General features: G+C 37.1%; 1 protein-coding gene across 7 annotated transcripts in view; it reads left to right on the forward strand.

Annotated features, from left to right (window-relative positions):
* SLIT2 (slit guidance ligand 2) overlaps positions 1-20423 on the forward strand; it is a 266925-nt gene that overhangs the window by 13290 nt on the left and 233212 nt on the right. For all 7 annotated transcript variants that reach the window (XM_061379837.1, XM_061379839.1, XM_061379838.1 and 4 more), the window contains exon 4: positions 9043-9114. In XM_061379837.1, the coding sequence (XP_061235821.1) occupies positions 9043-9114 (72 nt within the window). The remainder of the gene's footprint in view (positions 1-9042; positions 9115-20423) is intronic.

Below are 20423 nucleotides of genomic sequence, written 5' to 3' on the forward strand. Positions count from 1 at the left end.
GTCTCACAGGATTGTGGAGGTTTGAAGTAGCCTCTGTAGATAGTAGCCTCTGTAGATAGTCCCATGCCACTGATTAATGCACAGTCGATGAGAGAAGATGGCTAAGGGCTATTTCCAGATGGGTTTTGAATGTCTCCAGTGATGAAGAATCAAAAGCCTTTCTGGGCAACCTATTCCAGTGTTTGACAACCCTCACGGTCAAACACTTTCATGTTTAAATGTAATTTCCTGTATTTTGATTTGTGCCTGTTGCTTCTTGTCCTTTCAGTGTTCAAGTCTGAGACTATGTGGCCCAGTTTTCCTTACTTGTGAACTAGATGCATCACTTATACACATGATATATTTATACACATTGAGATTCCTCTGAGCCTTCCCTTCCTCAGGCTGAACAGTCCCAGCTCTCAAACTCTCCCTCTGTGGCAGGTGTTTCTATCTGCTTAATCATCTTCATGGCCCTTTTCTGGACTTGTCTAGTATGTCCATGTCTCTCTTGTAGTGGGAAGTCCAGAACTGGGCACAGCTCCCTACATGTCTCACCAGTGCTGAGTAGAGGGGAAGGATCACCTACCTTGACCTCCTGGCAGTGCCCTTCCTAATACAGCCCAGGATACTGTTGGCCTTTGTGTCAAGGGCGTATTGCTGGCTCCAGTTTAATCTTGTTCACCAGAACCACAGACCTTTCTCTGATTTTCAGCTTGTTCTTCAGTGTATGCTGGTGTATCGGGTTGTTCCTCCTTAGGTGCAGGACTTTGCGTTTTCCTTTTGACCTTCATGAGGTTCTTTTTTGACCAGGTTTCTCTGAATGGCAGCATGCATACCTGTCGCATCACTCATTCCTTCTAGGTTTGTATCTTTTGCATATGTGGTGAGGGTGTACTCTGTCCCATCTTCCAGGCTGGGGATGAAGATGTTGAATAGTACTGGCTCTGATACTAACCCCTGGGTTGTATCACTAGTGACTGTTCTTCACCTGGACTTTGTGCCACTGATCACAGCCCTTTGAACTTGGTACTTCAGACAGTTTTTCAGTCCACCTCACTATCTGCTTTTGTAGCCTTTACTTACTCAGTCTACCTATGAGGACAACTGTTATGAGAGACGGTGTCAGAAGCTTTACAGAAGTCAAGATAAATAACATCCACTGCCTTCCTTTCATCTGCCAAGTTACTTATGTAGGAAGCTAGCAGGCTGGTCAGGCATTATCTTCCCAGTTGCAAATCCATGCTGACTACTCCCAGTCATCATCTCGTCCTTTCTGTGCCTAGAAATAGCTTCTGTTTCCTCTATCACATTCCCAGGCATTGAGGTGAGGTTGCCCAGCCTCTAGTTTCCTGGGTTTTGCCTTTCTTTCCACGCTTTTAGTGCCATAGGCAAAATTAATAAGTAATAACCAGCTATTTATAGATTACTTTATTTTTTCTCTTGAAACAACAGGGAATACAGGAACTTCCAGAAAATAGCCATATGTTTTTCTCTTTTTTGTAGTAAAAACAAAAAAAAGCAAAACCCCAACTACACAAAGAGCTTTGTTCTAGTTGGAAAAAGAAGCAAAGTGAGTATAGACTCCTGATTTTCTGTGCAAAGTACTGTTCTGCATAATGTATGGAGAATTGATTGGGGTAGGGGAGGAATGTGGTAATTCTGGACTTGACATCAGTGCCATATGAGAAGAAAATGAAGGACAAAATATGTTAGGGTTTAAGTTATGTACATTAGTACTGTGTAGTAGTAAAGTTTGCAAAGTAACTTCCGTCACTTCCTACCCAAGTAAGAAATTGAGTTTTTAGTATTGTAGTAGTATCTATGTTCTTCTTCCTTGCAGAACTTTTTTTTTTCTTTTATTAAAACATCTAATTTGGTATTTCATGTAATATTGAAACTTAGATATCTTTGTTAGTCACTATTTTGCCTGGAAAATGGAGCCTCAGTTAAGTGGTTCTTGAGCTGGAGATAGTTTTGACTTGGGCATCCAAATGCTGCAAGATCAGCTCTGACTTCTCAGATTCCAGTTCTTATTCATGTGGTCAGTTAACTTGATATTGCTAGATTTAATGAGATTATGAATAGCTTGACTAGGGACAAGAAGGTCTTTGCAGAGAATTCTTAATGGAAAAACTGGCATGATCTTTCGCTTAGCTCTTAATTCCTAGGCCTTCTTACTTGATGATGTGTTCATGCAAATCACATTCGCAGGCAGCATTTGCCAAAAGTGTTGAGGTTCAGTAGACTGTAGCTTTGGACATGGATGCGCAGATGTTCTTTGCCTCTGGCAGAAACAGCAGCACATTTTTATACAGAAGAGCGATAAGGCTTGCCTTCTTTGCAGACATAAGTGTAAGTCAAGCTCTGTGTAAAGTCCTCTGGTGAGGAAATAGGCATCTCTTATTCTGATATCTATTATTCTGACCCTATATATCTAAGGTCAGGTTTTTATGTTTTCATGGTTAAACCAGTTCATAGAGATGATTCAGGTGCTGTGTGCTAGCTTTCTTTTTTAAGACACTTGGGTAATTTTATAGGTTGATTCTGTATATCCTGAGCTCATAAAGCCTGAACTGGTGTTAGACCTTTCCAGGTAATGTGTATCCTTGTAACCTGTTGGAACTACTTGAGGAGTCTGGTAGGCTCTGTCCTTGTGAGTAGATGTACTGTTGTATGAGCACTGTTACAATTTTCTTTTTCTCTTGCATGAACACATGATTTTCTTTTTCCTCCTTCCGCCCCCCATGAATGAGTAATGCTAGATGACAGTGATTGTGGCATGACAACTTGGGAGAGATGTCAGAATGGATTGATGGCATGGCCAGGTCATTCACTGGCATGTCCTTTAATTTAAAATTGAAATATAATTAAAATGTGTGCTTTTAATATTTAGGCATAGTTTGCAAATGAGCTTCAGTGAAAAGATGTTATATGGTATTTTCAAATGGGTGTGATAGTAATGTCTTCTGCTGACAAACAGTGGGTGTGGGTGTGCTCCTTTGAAGAGTAAGATTTCTAAGCTATGCAGTGCTGTGTTTGTATGTGCAGATAGGGTATTTACACTACTTTCAGCTAACTTCAAAGGAGGAATGAAAAATAATGACTTAAGGTATCATTAACTTTGCGTGAGTTTGGAAGCCTTCTATCCTCCTTCCTGAAGCAATGGTGTTAGAACGAAATGCATCTCTGCCTTGTATTTAGAGTTTTGAAAGGCTCTTAGTCTTTATCACCCAGTGGGATAGGCTGTTTCTAATTAAAGATTTATAATTTCCTTGGAACAGCTCTTAACTTGAGAAGTTAGGGGTCTAGAATTACATCTACTTGAACTAAAACCCACTAGAAGATGACTTGTGAAGGATAAAATATCACCCTTTCAGCACCTATGATGTGGTTATCAAAAAGCTCAGTCTAGGCTCATTGCTGTAGTGAGAGAAGCATAACTTGAAATGGAAGGTTAGGACACTTAGAAGGGCAAAACTTCTTCACCATGAGGACAGTCAAGTACTGGAACTATTTACTGAGGCTGTGCAGTCCCAGACAGCTGCTCTGGCTGTATGTTGTAGATTACAGTGGAATCAGAAGCAAGTTGCAGTGAAGGTTGTAACCAAGTCTGAGAAATAAATACATACCTGTTTGTGAATTACAGCAACAGATGATTATACTGCAGACAGTATAATTAAGATTCTGACCCCCCCCGCCACATGCATGAGTGATGCTGGGTCACAGTGATTGTGGCATGACGACTTGGGAGAGATGTCAGAATGTATTGATGACGTGGCCAGGCTTCAGTGGGTTAAGATATGTGTTACTGGGAGAGTAATGGGATCTTGCTGTAGTTTACCTCTGACTCTGTCATCCACTACATATCCTCTGGTTGCTTGTAGTTGACAAGTAAAACTAAGATATTTGCCTATTTGTGCAAATCTAGCCTCTTCAGAACCAGTAAATCAAATTAAGCCAATTTTTTTGCTTACTTTACTGTTGCCTGCTTCACAATGTAACCTGTTGCTTGCATGCACCTCCTTTTTATCTGCCTGTTGGTATCAGGCTTTCTTTTAACAGTAATTTCACCTGTCATCTGTCAAGATTCCTTCCTCGTTCTTAAATGATCATTCTGTATACTACTTCTATCACTTCACTTTGAAGATGCTTTTCTAGTCTTTACTGTGTTTAGAAGAGTGAGCTCTGGGAGCTTTAAGCTGAAGTACTTTAAATGCTTTGTGTACTTTTGGTAGTGTGTGGAATTTGCTTAAATTCATCATGAAGAGCTCAAAAATTTACCTGTGCCAGTATGTCAATTTGCCCAGTGTTTTTCCTAAAGATTCATTTGGGAACAGAAGAAAGCTATGTATACTTGCACCTGTGCCTCAGCTTTCTTAAACTGAAAGAGTGATATGATGTTTCTGCGTGTAACCAAGGGACTTTGTACTTCAAGGTATTGGAGTGTTAAGAGATTGTCCAGTGCACTTTTTTGTTGCTTGCACCACTAACACCTCATCTCTTCTGAGCAATCTGCCATTGCTTGAGGAATATGAATTTTTCTAGCTCAGTCTGGAAACTGAATGGTAGCAGTATGGAATTGCTCATCACTGTTCCTCAGTGCTTCACCTTGAACTTCATGTCGGGTCTGGAGAGCAATTCAGTTGATGAAACCAAAATTTCTCTTCTTAGGGTGTTCTGGGGGAGATGCTGCCTGCTAGGTAGCTGCGATGAGGTCTCTGCCAGCACACACTGAAAGAAAATGTGGAGTGTTTCTGGTTGTTTTTACACTGCAGTAACTGTGGTTCTTTGCAGCATGTAGTTATGAATCCATCTGTGCTTACCTCTGGTTTCAGCTCTGGGGAGAAAGGGGATCATGCTTTTCTCACTCGCTCCATTATGTCTGTGTCCTCTGGATAGGTATTGCTTTCAGGCAGAATTAAGCATGAGGTCACCTGAAAAAGTGGAATTATTGGAGAACCGTGCATGCTGGTGAATTGTTTTAAAATAGGAATGTGTTTTCTGAACTCCTAGTGTGATTCTGTCTCAAAGATTAAGAACTCTTAATGACTGTTGAACTGGAAGTTGTTGTGTGTTTGGATATTTATTAGTCTGTGTATTCCAGATAAACCCTGTGTCCTTTTTAATTCCTTCACTTGTGTGTGAATTCATAGTATTTTTTTAAACAGAACTATCTATTATAATCTTGAAAAATTAATTTCAGTGAAGTTCTGTTCATAAAATCTTGCAGAAAACTTAAGGACAGCAAGTTGACCCCTTTGAAAACATCTGTTATAACTTGTTAGGTGTAAAGAATAGCTGAAGCCTCTTTCTGAAGTATGATAAAGGAAATATTTCCCATAATTTCCTTCATGAAAACTGGCAATGTTTGATATTCTTGGGCACAGGCAATAAGTAATGGTCAGATTTTTTGGTAGAAAAGCTTTGCTCTAAAAAAAACTTAAAGTGGGATGGAATCATTCGAAGTAGAAGCTACAAATACAACATTCATTAAAGATCAGTAATTTATTTAACTTGTATGTTTCCTCAATTCACTCAAATAACAAATGCTTTCATTTTGTGAAGGGCAAAGTAAAAACGTACATTGAAACACCATTTCTAAGTTCCGAGTACACTTGGTAGAAACTGTTGAGTCAAGAGGGTAGTGATGTTTATTGTTACTTTAATCCATGGATTTGATTTATTGTACTTAACTTAGATTTTTAAAGTCTGTACAGCAGCACATGCATCAGTATGTTAACAGCATGCTCAGTTGTGTGGGCCATGAGAACTGCAGGTAATAACAGCAACTCCTGATCTGAGGTATTAACTGCTTGTATAGGAAGTTATGTACTAACACGAATATTCCGCTTGTGAATTATCGTAAAGTGATCTTAATTCTGTCCTTGTAAGACTCTTGTTACATTTTGAAAATACATTGCATTGAAAAGAGTGTGGCCAGCAAGTCCAAGCATATGCTTCCCTGCTTCTGCTCTCAGGAGACCCCACCTGGACTATTGCGTTCAGCTCTGCAGTTGTTAGTACAGAAAAGACATGGATCTGTTGGAGTGGGTCCATATGAGGTCACGAAGATGGTCAGAGGACTGGAGCAACTCTCATAAGACAGGCTGAGAGTGTTGGGCTTGTTCAGCCTGGAAAAGAGAAGACTCTGAGGAGGCCTTATAACAGTACTCAGTACATAAAGGGGCCTACAAGAAATCTGGAGAAGGACGTTCTACAAGGGCACATAGGGGTAGGAAAAGGGGGAATGGTTTTAAACTGGAAGAGGTTAGATTAAAATATTAGGAAGAATTTGCTTACTGTGAGTGTCGTGAGACACTGGAAGAGGTTATCCTGAGAAGCTGTGACTGCCCCATCCTTGGCAGTGTTCAAGGCCAGGTTGAAAGGGGCTTAGAGCAAGCTGGAGTAGTGGAAGGTGTCCCTGCCCACAGCTGTGGGGTTTGAACTAGATGATCTTTTAAGGTCCCTTCCAACTGAAACCATTCTATGATTTAGTGAAAGGCAGCCTTCCTGAAGAATCAGTTAATACTCTGTACTACAGTGCCTTTTTTTATTTTTATTTTTTTTTAATTATATGGAACTTTTGCAGAAAGACGTATACTTTCTTTGCCCCTTCAGTTACAGCTAGCCATTGTTTTCTAGTATCTGAACTTGATACAGTCCTTAAATATCAACAGAACTTTTTGGCCCTAATAGCTTCTGATTAGAGACTAACTTCCCAAAGTCTTTACCCCTAATGTGTTCCCATGTATTTTTCGATCGTAACAGTGGACTTTCAGGTTTAAGTCTTAACTATTTAGCAAAGAGAAGGGATGAATAAGCTTTATATCTTTTTTATTTAACCATTTGTCCAGGTTTGGTGTCTAAGAACTCTATTTTCGCATTATTCTTTTCTGATCACAAAAAAATAACTTTGAAACACTTTTCTTCCTACTACATTTTTTGTGGTCCTAGTATATACTTTTATGCATAAATTTACTACAAGTTAGAAAAATGTCTGTTTTTAAATGATCTGATTTGAAAATGCAGTCAACCCACAAACACTAAAATGTATCACTTATTTATGTCAATAAGGTTTTCTTTTAAGCAATGTTCAAATCAAGTCTTTCACTAGTCATTAATTTCTTCATAGCTCTTTCTTTTATATTGAAAATTTCACTTCCACTGATTTGGAAATCTGACTTCCAAGATCACAGTACAGATTTATTTATTTTATTTTTTTCTTTTGCTTTGATTAAGCCTATTTTTCTATGCCTTAAGTTGTATCTTCAGCCATCTTATCCCAGTACTGTAGTGCTTCCTTTTCAGGATTTCTTTCACTCTAAATTGTCTTTATCTTGTAAATGCATGATTTAAATTTCTTCCACATGAAATTAGGATTTCCGGTCCTTGACTAACAAAAAGGAACCTAAAAATGGAGAATTACAGATACCTAGATCTCAAAAAGCTAATTGCTTGCTTATATTTTGAAATACAGGAGCAAACCTTGGGTATGTAAAGAATATTTTTCAGTTTATATCACCCTCATCAGTAGTTGCGTTAAACTTTAAGGGAGCAATAATTAGGTGAACTATACCATGCAGCTACTTAAAACTGGGTTTTGAGTGTGTGTGTATCTGCATGGGAATTTATGGGAAAACTTGCATTGGAAAGACCTTTAGATGGAGCAGGGCTTATAAATGAGCCCTGTGAGGCTAAAGAGGCTTTAGTAGTTTAAATTCAGCCTGAAGACAAGCAAACGAGAAATTCTGAATCTTTATGAAATTCTAAAACTTAGTTTTGCAAAACTGCAGTTAATGATCTCTATTTCACTTTGTGGAACGTTTTGGCAACAGTCTGTTGACATATGTAATGTACCCACTGTAAGGATAAATAAATATCAGATAATACCATGCAGTCTGGTGTCCAGGAATGCCATGAATTATTGTATTGAGAAACACCGTGTATTACAAACTGGGATTTGTGATGAGGTTGATAGGACAAAACTTTTTCGGTATGTAGGTTTACTTAAATGGAAGATGGCATATCTGGTGCATTGCTTAAAACTCACCAAAAACCTGTTTTGAACTTAAATTCTTACAGGTATCAGTGCATGTTCCAGGGCTGTCACTTATACACATTAGAGGGAATAATGTGCATTGTATATTTAAAGAATCATGAATATGGGATAGATATATTTGTCTTGGCTAGTGGTGGTTGTGTTGCTTCTGGCTCTAATGCAGTAGGCTTTGAACTCTGAACACCTCAAACTAGGCATTTTTGGCCTTGGTCAGCATGCTTAGTGAGAAAATTCACAGAGAGATGGAGTACCTTCCAGATCCTAGTGGTAGTTTTTGTTTTGTGCTGTCTTGTGCACAACTGATTGTTTGATTTTTGTAATTTAACTTCCCTTTCATGTATCTTTATAGCTATAGGAAAAAAAGCACCATGGAAACAAAAAACAACCCTGTAATGCCAAATACAAGCTGGGATGTCTTTTTTTTTTTTTCTGACTTTTATTTGATCAGGGTTTCTGTAACAGCGTTTTTCACTTTTTTTTTTAATAAAATAAATATAACACATTTAAATAATGTGAATCATAGAATAATAAATAAATAATGTGTTATATGGATCTATAGATGCATGACCTCATTACTTAACTTAGTGTGTACATTTGATACATGTTCCCTTAAACCTTTTCATGGTCACAAAATATCTATCAGCTATATTATACTAAGAGGAACTCAGAGTTGCTGGAGAATTGAAGTTACACTGCTGATCTCTATTTTTAGTTTTCTGGTTGTTGCATGACAGATTCCTGACTTAGTGATTAAGTCACACTACAGAGATTCAAAAATCTTTCATAAAATAGGTAATATGGTCTGTTGGGGAAAGCAGAAAATGTAATTAGTCCGTGGTAAATTTATTGGTGGACCATGTCTCCGCTAATGGACCAGCATTGCATAGCCTTTCTGGTCTTTAAAATCAGCTTGTTACAGCACTGGATGCCTGCTCAAAGTGGTTGTATTGCATTGCTGTGGCTCCTTAATGTAACACAACTTTTTCTTTCTCTTTCTAAAGGCGCCTAAACAGAAATAACCTTCAGTTGCTTTCTGAACTGCTCTTTCTGGGGACGCCGAAGTTATACAGACTGTAAGTAGGCTTGATGCAATAACAAGTTTTCTGGAAAATTTGTAATTGGTCTGTTGTCTTGCATTAGTTTTTTTGACTTTTGCCTCAGACAGGGCTAAAATGCGTCTAGGAACATTGTTGTGGTGTTTAAGCTGAGTGTTATCTTTGAGTGCTTTGCAAGATTTCAAGATTATTATTTTTTTTAATCTAGGTTAGATACCAGTAGTTGCTTGAGACAAAATATTGTTTCATCCATTCCCACTTGTGTAATGAAGTTTTGCTGAAAGAACACTTTGGCTTTTCTCCTGGTTTGTATTTTTTGTTGTTGTTTCTGTTTTGAAAGATAAAAAAGAGAGCCTCTGGAGACTCTGTTGCAGAGATACCACGCTTTATAAGTAGTTTGGTTTTCTGAAGTTTTGTTTTCGTGGCTGTATGCACTTGACCAGAAAAATCACTGTGTTGGCAAATGGCAGGTCTGTGGAGAAGTCTCTCCTGTGTTCCCTCACAAAGACAACAAAGGTAGTAACTTCACCTCTGGGAAGGAAAAAAACCATATATTTTAACTTAAACAAAAACTATATCAAATATGGTAATGAGCATTTGCTTTGGTTGTGTTATTTGGTTTGATAATATTGCACTCTTGGCAGTATTTTGAAATTAATGTTTTGACCCATTGGCCCTTCTAAGAATCCACTTACTTCTGTTGAACAAAATGAATTGATTTTTGTTGTATATGATTAGTTACTGTAAGAAAATAAATTCTAAGGTACCTTTAAGTTACCTTAAAGGTGGTAGGGGAGGGATATAACACAGTATGTTTAAGTAGGCTTTGAAAAGCTTGTACAGATGCAGCCCTAGTTTGAGTAGATATATATTGATATATTTCTTTAGACTTCAGGTAGGACTTTTGCTGTTGAAATTGCTGACTTTGTTGAGTTTCACCTCTGGTGTGCTTGGGGAAAAAAATAAGTGAAGGTGGGGTTCCTCTGACTTGTTTCCACTTTAGTATATGGAAATATTCTTGACAACAAATGATATAATGAAGCTTGTATATTTTAGGAGATTATTTCTGTTTTAATATTGTGAAATAATAGTTCTTTTTTTCCCCCCTTATAGTAATATTAAGTTGTAAACTGAAAATGACTCTATTAGTGTCAACATTTAGTTGTATGTGTTTTTGTTTACTTTGGATATATGTTTTGTTTCCAGAACTTCCCTGTAGATGTAGTGAGTTGTTAAATTACTAGGCCAGAAAACTCCTGAAGCCTTTTGTTCTGACAAAAATGTTTTACTGTGCTATAGTATTATAATATATGTGGGTTTATATATTAACAATTGAGTCTGTCTTATTTCCATCAGGCATGATAAAGATATTACTTCTATCAGGAAGGAAAATTAAAGGGATTTATGTTCATTTTATTATTCCATCTATAGTGTAATGCTTGTTATCTAAATTCATATAAAATAGAAATGAGATGCAATTTGCAGACAAAAAAATGGATACACACTTCAGGCAAAATCATACTTGAATATATTTAATTCAGAATTGTATATTTGATAGATGCTAGTCTTAAATGCCTAATGTCCTTTGACATAAAGCACACAACTGCTCACAGTGTGTTTGGTGGAAAGCAAGAGATCACTGGCTTCATAGTATTAAATTTCCTCTGCCTAAGGGTTATTGTTGATCAGACCATGAAAGTGAATGTCTGGCTATAATGTATTCATGTTTAAAAGAAAATGAGTGCTACTGAAAATTGCTTAATGCTGAATTTGTAATTAAAAAAATGTCAGGCCAACAAAGGGATTGATGCTGGTTAACTGTTCTCAGTCAGTTTTCAATTGTGGAGCGTGGTGGCTATGAAGTATATAAAATTATTTGTTTTTTTACATGTATCATTGCAAGTTCTTACATGTATTTAGAGAATTAAACTTCTCTAAACATGATCAATGAAAGTATAGTATGCTTTGGTTTTAGTATTTATTTTTGGCATTTAACAGCTAACCAAACAATGGGAACTGCGAGTTTTCTACATACTATTGAGCTTCTGTGAATAATAATTACCATTTGACCCTTGACTATAAATGAGATGCCAGGTGAAGAAGCACATATGCTTGTTGTGTAGCCTAAATGTAATATAAAAGAAAGAGGGTACACTGTATATGAATTATGATTAGACACAGTTGGTTGCCGCCAGCGGCCGGCTATGCTTTCCCTTTGCTGTCTGCTCCAATTTCTCTTTGGACGGGTTGAGAGAGCACTGCGTGTTCAGGTCAAGATGTTTGCCTAGAAATAGTAGTACAGTTGCAGCTGTGTTTGCTGGAGCAGGAGACTAGTTTAAATAGCATTACCATTTATCCAGTCCATTAACAGAAGTCTGTAAAATAATACCAACTCTGCATAAACTACAGGACAGTGTAATAAAATTTCAAGCACTTGTTGACAGATGGGAAGTGTAAGTAAAGGAAAGCGATAGGTTGAGAGTTTAAAAGAGACAGTGCATTATTTTCTGTGCCGAAAGACACTTAAGTTTCAAAGGTAATTAAATAAATTATTTTTCACATTACTTTCTTTCCCACTTAGCAGGCTTCCAAGAAATCTCTTAGAACTAGTTAAAATGGATAATTTTAACTGATTGTCCCATCAAGAGTTACCTGCAAAGGTGTTTTGACATAAATATTTCAGTAGGAAGTAGTTAATGCTAAAAACAATGTTAATAGCACTATAAGTTAATTTCAAGCAAGGTATCAAAGCACAGTGTACATAAACATTTATTTTTATACAATACTGTTAAAATAAAAGTGCTGTTGTAAATGCCCAGGGGTAATGAGAGTCATTGTTCAACAATCCCTCCTTCTGCGAGAAGGGGATATGTTGTTTTCAGTGATCTGTAGCCCATGCACACTAACTTGTCTAGCATCAGCAATGGCACCTTAGTATAGAGAGCTCCTGAAGCCTAGTGAGTGCTTGTCTGAGGCAAATAGGTTTTGGCTGCTTATATTTGCTGGTTAAATCACAGTTCATTGATTGCTATTTGTTGTAGGATATCAAGTGCTGGACCCAAAGCTGTTTGAAAATTCAGTTTTAAAAGGTACCTTTATTAACCAGTAGCATGCAGAGATTGAATTCCATGCACAAAGCTCATCTCTTTTGATTTACGTTTCTTGTGCTTACTACAAGTCTAAGTTTCCTTAGTAAACATTATTTGCTGTGAAAGTTAGGCAATGCTGGCTTTGAAAATACAGTCTTTCTAGGGGATTTGGTCCTATATTATGTTTTCCTTCTAATGCATGTACTTGAGAAGATGCATGCTGTGAATAAGATTTTTCTCCTCTTAAAGGAAAAAAGATCTTAATGTTGTCAGATTACTGAACACTCAGTTTTGAGATGTCTATTAGTCATTTCAATAAAATTCCTATCATCTAATAACTAAAAGAAAAAATACTGAAGGTCAAAAAAACCTTAAAAAAACTACTCTCTTAGGCCAGAACAGCAGCAATAGCAACAACAAAAAACACATGCTGTATGGGGGGCCCTTGCAAAAATTCCTCCTGAATTAATTTCTGCCAGCTATGATTAAAGTGTGTGGTACTAGATGTGTCAGACACCATAGTTCTCTGCTTCATTTTACTCTTGGCCTCTTTGGCCCCTACCACAATAAATCCCACAATGGTTAGGCAGGAATTGCAGGTTGCAGTTGCCAGGGTTACGGTTGTCTGGTCAGACCGACACCATCACTCATCCTGGCCGCCAGCCCTGGTGTGGGGAAGGCTGGGGCAGCTGACACGAAGAGGAAGAAAGTTCTCCAGGTAGCTCTTGGGTCTGTTTTTTGAGCTGCTGCAGGAGAACCTGTGGTTTGCATCAGTTGCTGAGTGTTGTTTTGTTTTTTACCTTTGCCTAGAAGAAAAAAAAAAAAAAGGATGGGAATGTAACTGGGAAAAAAAAAAGAGGTAAAAAGGTGGTGTATGTAACATGTTAAACCAGCCAATTTTAAACTGTTGGTTTCCTTACTGTTAAGCCTTAAATGCAGCTACTTTAATTTATAGTTTGTCATATCCCTTTTAACAGTTATTGTGGCAGGTGAGACTATAGTCATAGTTACGTAGAAAAGATATTTATCTTCTGTCTGAATCTGTTTTAACAACTGAATAGCAAAATAGCTCATTAGAAAAATGCCCATTATCCCGAAGTCTCTGAAATCTTACTCCAACTGCAGACAGGTGTCTCTCGATGTTAAAACCAATGAGCCTTTCAAAAGACAATATTGATGAATCTCTTTCCTTTTGCAAGTATATTGTTAAAGGAACTACCACTTGATAAGTGTAATGGGCATTTTTCCACTACTGGATGTGCTGCAGTAACACTATGGTGCGCTCTACCTTACTGCAGAAGTGTACTGGATGTGCAGCAATTAAAGATTTATTGAAACATGAATTATGAAGCCACCTTGTTGCTATACCCTTCCCAGGAAAATGTGTTGAGGTTTTTTTAGTCGTTTGTTTCAGTTATTTTATTTGTTCTGAGGCATTCTAGCAGCCTGTATATAAGGCAAAATTATTATTTTTTTTAATATATGGTTTGACTCTTATTCTTTTAGAGGTAAATAGAAACAACATAGAGTGTGTCCATCCTGCTAGTGGTTTAACTTCTGGTGTGTTTTTTACCACAGTGGTTTAGTTCAAATACAAGAAAGTTTAAATTGTTTTATCTAAACAATAAAGTTGGTAAGAACATGCCAATTTTAATTCTAGCTAGTCTCTTATTACTAGTATTATTTTGTATAATAACAGAACAGTGACTATAGCTCTTAGAAGATAACTGTCTTTCAAAATTATTATTTAATGAGGAAATACTGCATATGGTATATGTATAAGTATAGAGTTTTGGCTTTGTCGTAAGCCAGCATTTAAAAAGAAAACTCTAATTTAATATACAAGTAATTGCTACTCTTCTTTGCAGCGTGGAAGTACCATTATCATAGCTTTGCTACAGTGGTGCATTGGTACTAACACAAGCTCTTATTGCCCCAGTCTGGAATGTTTCCAGAGTGAATTTGGTACCACATGCTGCAAGCCCACTGGCAGTTATAGTTGTGAATTTTTTTTTTGCTATAATTACAATCTATGGATAGACAGGACTACCTAAAAATAAAATAATAGGTATTAAAAATAGGCTTGTTAAGGCACATTAATGTTAGGAAGAAACTGAAGTAACTCAAAATATGTTGCCTCTGTTAGGTCTGTAATATCTCTTCTCTGGAAATGATTTCTGGCATGGAAGATCTAAGAAACTTTCGTAAGACACTAAATAGTGATAGTTGGTTCTGTCACCTGCTTATTTTTAATCTGCAGATATGTGAATTATATGGAATTTGGCTTGCATGTGCTTTTCTTCCTCTTGTCCTAGTGCCATTTGCTTCTACCTTCAGTTCTAATTCTCTGCTGTAATGTTTCTAAATTAAAAACTCATTAATCCTTTACAATGTAGTGAGCAAAACAAATACCACTGTAGCTTTGCTTCAGACATAAGCCCTATTTATGTAGGGTTAGAGATGGCAAGGTGACTTTTTAAAGCTTTTCAAAGTGTTGTAAAAATTAGTACAATACAGCAGGTGATTTATTTTTTTTTGCGCACAGGAACAAGAATTACATATATGCATTTGGTGTAAAACTTGCAGTAGTTATGTCCTAGCAGCCACAAACATTTGGCCTTGGATTTAGCTGGATGGAAGCATTGGTGGAACCCGAATGAACTTTTAAAATGTTGTAAGAAAAAACCCTATGGCCACTCTGTGCAATTATACAACTTAAATGTCACTACTCTAATCTTCTTTTCCTTTGTTTTAGAATCTTTTAATCTGTAGGCTTTTCCTGAACTATGATTTCTTGTGTATTTTCACAGCACCTCCTGTCATACTGTGCAGGAAAAAAAATGGTGCACCAAATATACAGAAATCAGGTTAAATGTAATAGCATGGGATTTTTAACTTTGGAAACAAACTTCTTTCCTGTGAGAAGGCTGTTATGATGGATGCTTGTATTTTTAAGATTGTTGGGAATTGTCTTTAAATATCAGTTAAATTTGCTTTTATATCTTTAATAATATTTTTTTTCTTTAAGCAATGTTTCCTTTGCTATGGGGTAAGATCGCAAATTGGGTGAACTTTGTAGGGCTGTAAGCTAATTCTGCTACTAAGAAAATGACTAGATCTTTATGTAATCTGCAATACCAACTGATAAAATAATTTCAGAGAAAGGCATCTGTAGGGGTACTTATAACTATTGATTTTTCATTAGAACAAACACCCAAAACTGCTTCTAGTCACTGTTAACATTCATTTAAAAATCATGTTTAACACCAAGCAGACAGAAAAATGGCTGAAGGCAATTCTTCTGGACCTACATAAATATCTGTGGGTTTTTTTTTATGCTGTTAGCTGTTGATATTGAAATGCCATTTCAGTATTCATAAAAACATTAATTATATTAATTACTCAACCTTTAAAATAAACTGGTGGCATTCAGAGTGACAGAGATTGGCTTTAGCTATTATGGCATTATTACCTTCATCTATTTGGCCTCAAGCATTAATAATTGCCTTCCATATTTTTGGTGGTAAGTGGTCAAAGCAGAGAATTAAGGTAATTCCTTTTAATACAAAAATTTCATTAGCTCTTTTGAGTCACCTGTAACTATATTCATGTCCAGTCTGTATCAGTCCTTGGATTGTTCGTGGAGGGTTAACCTTGAAAGCTTTGGTGAATTGTGACATAAGAAACCTTTTAGGCAAGAGTTAAGTGGGAAACTGAATCTCAGTGAAGGAAGTAATGAAAAGTAAAAAGGCATGTCGGAGGAAATGCCATTATTATGTGGTGCAGCAACATGGTGTGAAACATTATAAAGAGGACATCTGTAAGTCTCGGCTTGCACAGAGTGGACATTTAAGTGCAGCCATGTCATCTAGATTAAAAAAAAAAAAAAAAAAAAACAACAGAAAAGAGGAATAAATCAGCCCAAGAGAAAATGTGAAAGTATAGAGGCTTGTCCCTATGATCGTAGGTTTCTTCTGCGAGTGCAAGATTAAAGCCTAAAGTAACTGAATAGCTGAGAAAAGTCCAAAGAAAGCTTGATTGCTTCCCCTCCAACAGTTCCAATTGATTGAAAAAAGCCTAATTTAAAGTTCTGTTTGTTCTGTGTCTTAAACCATCAGAATTTTCTTTTAGAACTGGGGGAATGCTCTGGAAGAGAAAGAATCCAAGGATAAAAAGTCATTTCAGGCCAACAATTGTTCTTAATCCTCACAAAATGCTGGAGAAATTAAATTTATTCTTTATTGCTCAGAGTGTTACCTAGGTCACTGGGCGATGGGAAAATTGAACTGGAAGTCGAGTAGGCACAATCTTTGTTTTGTGTCTAGATGCTTAACCTTAGACACGACAAGGCATCTTAGTGTGTTGTGGGAACTTGGTTTAGAGTATTAACACCAGGACGTTTATTACCCTGGATTTATTATAGGCTATGCTGTCAGTAGATGAAAATGTTGTGTTTACATTTCAGTGTTAAATGATCATTTAATTAACACCTAAGGAAAAAAAAACACCCACCCTTGTGAAATTCTTAGCAGCATTTATTGTTGGTTTCCTTGGAGGTTTTAATATCCAAGTTACACTGCAGTTGTTTCTATAAGTACAGCTAGAAAAGACATTTATGAACGTAGTCAAGAAGGACAGACAGTTTAACCTCTGTTGACCCTTCATCCTGCCTGTTGATTTATATAGCATTTTAAATGCATTGAATTTCTTTTAAAGCTTCTGTAAAGTTACACAGCATTCAAACAACACATATTTTAAAAAATATTTCCCAAAGTGTACATTCTTACAAAGAGTATACTTTTTTCCTAGAAAGTTACTAATAGATATATAGAACATATTCACAAAAATTTTACTGTAGCAAAAAAAAAAAAAATTGTCATGCTGCCAGATTTGTCTACATATTCTTCATAAGAATAAAAGCTTTTATAAGAAAAGAGGCTTGAAACAGTCAACATCATGCACTGGTTGTAGTAGCTACTGTCTGAATTCTTCAAAAGGAATAGGAAATTGGCAAGGGAAACAACATTACTACAAAAATGCATATCCACTTTAGCCTGTACAGATCTACTTTCATATGTTCCGTTATATCAAAGAAAGTCAAGGCTGTGTAAAAGCTTTAATTTGCTCTTGGTCTTTCATAATGCTTTTTTTTGTAATGTTGATCTACAAATGCTTTTTGCCATAATGTTGCTTTGCAAAGCATGTTTTTTGCATCCTAGAGCTAAAGCAAGATGAAATGCTCTTTGTTAAAGAGCAGCTGCTCTTCAACTGATGTGTTTTTATAAACACACTGTAGTAAAACCTGAAATTACAGCTAGGTTTAGAGATTGTTTGAGGGGTTTTTTTGTACTTTTGTAGGGGTATGTTTTTCATGTCTCTACTTAGGGATATAACCCCCAACTTTACAACATTTTAGTAGATTAATAATAAAAAACCCAGTGCATCTTAACACAATTATTGATAACCCACACATTTTTTGTATAGTTTTTGGCTGAGAAAGTTGGGGCTGTTCAGCCTGAAGAAGAGAAGGCTGCATGGAGACCTCATAGCAGCCTTCTACTATCTGGAGGGCTATAGGGATGCTGGGGATGGACTGTTCATTAGGGACTGTAGTGATAGGACAAGGGGTAAGAGGCTAAAATGTAAACAGGGGAAGTTTAGATTGGATATGAGGAGGAAGTTCTTTACTGTGAGGGTGGCAAGGCACTGAAATGGGTTGCTCATGGAAGCTGTGAATGCTTCCTCCCTGGCAGTGTTCAAGGCCAGGTTGGACAGAGCCTGGGGTGACATGATTTAGCGTGCGGTGTCCCTGCCCATAGCAGAGGGGTTGGAACTAGATGGTCTTAAGGTCCTTTCCAACCCTAACTATTGTATGGTTCTATGATCGTATCACTTACACATGTCAATAACAGAGCTGGAAAACTTAGGAATCTGCTGATACAGTAAATGTTCCTTTTGTCCACACAAATGACATAAACCATCCAACACTTGATGAAATATTACAGCTGCAGTGAGAGTTCTATCTGCCAGTGGGATCTTAGTGGTTTTTGAACTTCTCTGAATATATTTCAGTTGAAATTTAATATTCAGATGGAGACTTGTCAGAGGTGCTTGTGTTTACTTTTGTCTGAAATATTTGACCATTTACAGTCAAAGCAGTATATCACCATTTGAGTATGTTTTTCAATTAAAAACACTGGAAAACATTTCTTTGTCCAGTTCCTGAAGTGACATGTCAGATAAAGGAGTGCTTAGAATATGTTTAGGATAGATAAGAAAGTCTTACCCTGTATCACACTTAGATTACTCTCTTCACTTTGCAGTCCTGGTGCGGACTTGAGGTTTGCTGAACTGGTGAGTGAGTGAGTAGTGCATGCAGGAAGAGGCAGGCTGAGCTTTCCTCCTGTGGACCGATAAGACTTCAGCTGAAACTGTGTTGAACTGTGTGGGACTCAGCCTCCTGGTGAGCAGGTCACAGCAATTATCTAAGTACCAATTAAAGGCACTCATTATCATAAGGAAAAGTGCTAATATAGTGCAATATTTGATCTCAGAGGAGAGCTGAAGCAAGGGCTGCAACGATGAACAGCTCATACTGTTGTCCTGATCCTTATAGCTGTTGTAAAGATACCAGAGTTGGGGCTGGCAGTTTTATCTGGGAAAGGCTGCTTATGAATACCAAGCAGAGTTTATTCTCTCCCTCAGACACTTGAAGGGCCTGCTTTGCTAATGGCTCTTCAGACCCATCTCATGGGGAATAAAGCTGGGACTTGCTGCACTCTTTTCATCTTTACAGCCAAGCCCAGGTGCAGGCCCTCCCTGGCTCAAGGGTGTCTAAAGGACCATGCTCTGAAGGCTTCTTTCCATGGCACTTAATCTTCAGGGGAAAGAAACAAGGAGTTGAAATGAGGGGGTAAATCTTCTGGTTAAGGACTCCTTGAGGATTTGCAGAGTAATATGTACAACAGAAAAAATCCTTGCCCCTTTCTTTTCATTTCCCCTTCTGTCCAGACAGTTCAATGACAATTTTGCTTTTACTGTGAATGTGTAATGCATGCAATTGTAAGGAAGGGCTGCTTATACATTATAAAGTAGCATGTATGAGGAGAGATTTGATGGTGGCTCTTCAGTGCTTTTAGTATTTCAATACAGGGGAGATAGAAGAAACATCAACTTTTTTTTTCCTCTTCTGTAGATTCTTGTAGGAGTGGTGGGTAGCTGGGAGGTATTGAGATAGTTGACCTTGCAACTTTAGTTTGCATCTCAAGTTTGATAAGACCCACAGGGAAAGGTTGCAAAGATAGGATAACAGCTAATGTAATGAAGGGGCATTTGTGGTAGCAGCTTTTCAGAGTGTAAAGATATGGAAAGCTAAATAGAGAGAAGAGAGTATAAATATACATATTAAAGTGGGGAAAAAAAAATTATTTATGTAAACTGAAGACACTCAAACATATGCTGCAGGAAAGCAGTTATGATTTCTGAGACTGGAGATAATTCCTGTCTGGTCTTTACTACTGTATTAGTGCTAAATCTGGACCATGATTAATTGGTTCTGTCATATTCTTGTTTTTTTTCTTATAATTTTTACAATTTTTGTAAAAGGTGAGAGACTGACTTGCAGCCTTGATTTTAGTAATGTACCTGTAAATTCAATAGAGCAAATACTTTTGTGTAACTCTCCTATACTGTATCTTGTTATAGCAATGTTCCTCTCATGCCTTATGACCCTACAAAACAAGAACGAAAGAAAACACTCAAACCTTATTTTTTAGGTCAGTGATATTTTTAAAATGAAGGAAATCAAACAAAACCCAACCAACCAACCAACCCAAACAAACAGGGATTGAAACTAGATTATCTTAAGTTCCTTTCCAACCCTAGCTATTCTATGATTCTATGGAAACAAAAAAAACCCCAAACCTCTTACAAAGTGGAGAGCCTACCAAATCCATAGAGGAGGGCTTTGCTACTTGATCTCCAGTACAGCATTCATGTCAGATGCATAAGCCAAAAATTCGCATTTGACACAGTACAGAGATGTTGTCTTACAGCTAAATTTTAGTTCTGTATGTATGTTTGGTAGATGTCAAATTTTAATAGGAATAATAACCATAGTGTTCCTCTTCCTTTGGCTCACCAGTAAGGATACTCATACATTTTCAGATTTGGGGGGCTAACTGCCAAAGCAGGTCATATTCATAACTGATCATGTTAGAAGACTGCTTGGATTAGGAA

This window comes from Neopsephotus bourkii, unplaced genomic scaffold, assembly GCF_033783945.1.
Source record: "Neopsephotus bourkii isolate Nb327-2 ecotype Australia unplaced genomic scaffold, CSIRO-AGI_Nbou_v1 NB_1780, whole genome shotgun sequence".
In the NCBI taxonomy this organism is placed as follows: Eukaryota; Metazoa; Chordata; class Aves; order Psittaciformes; family Psittacidae; genus Neopsephotus; species Neopsephotus bourkii.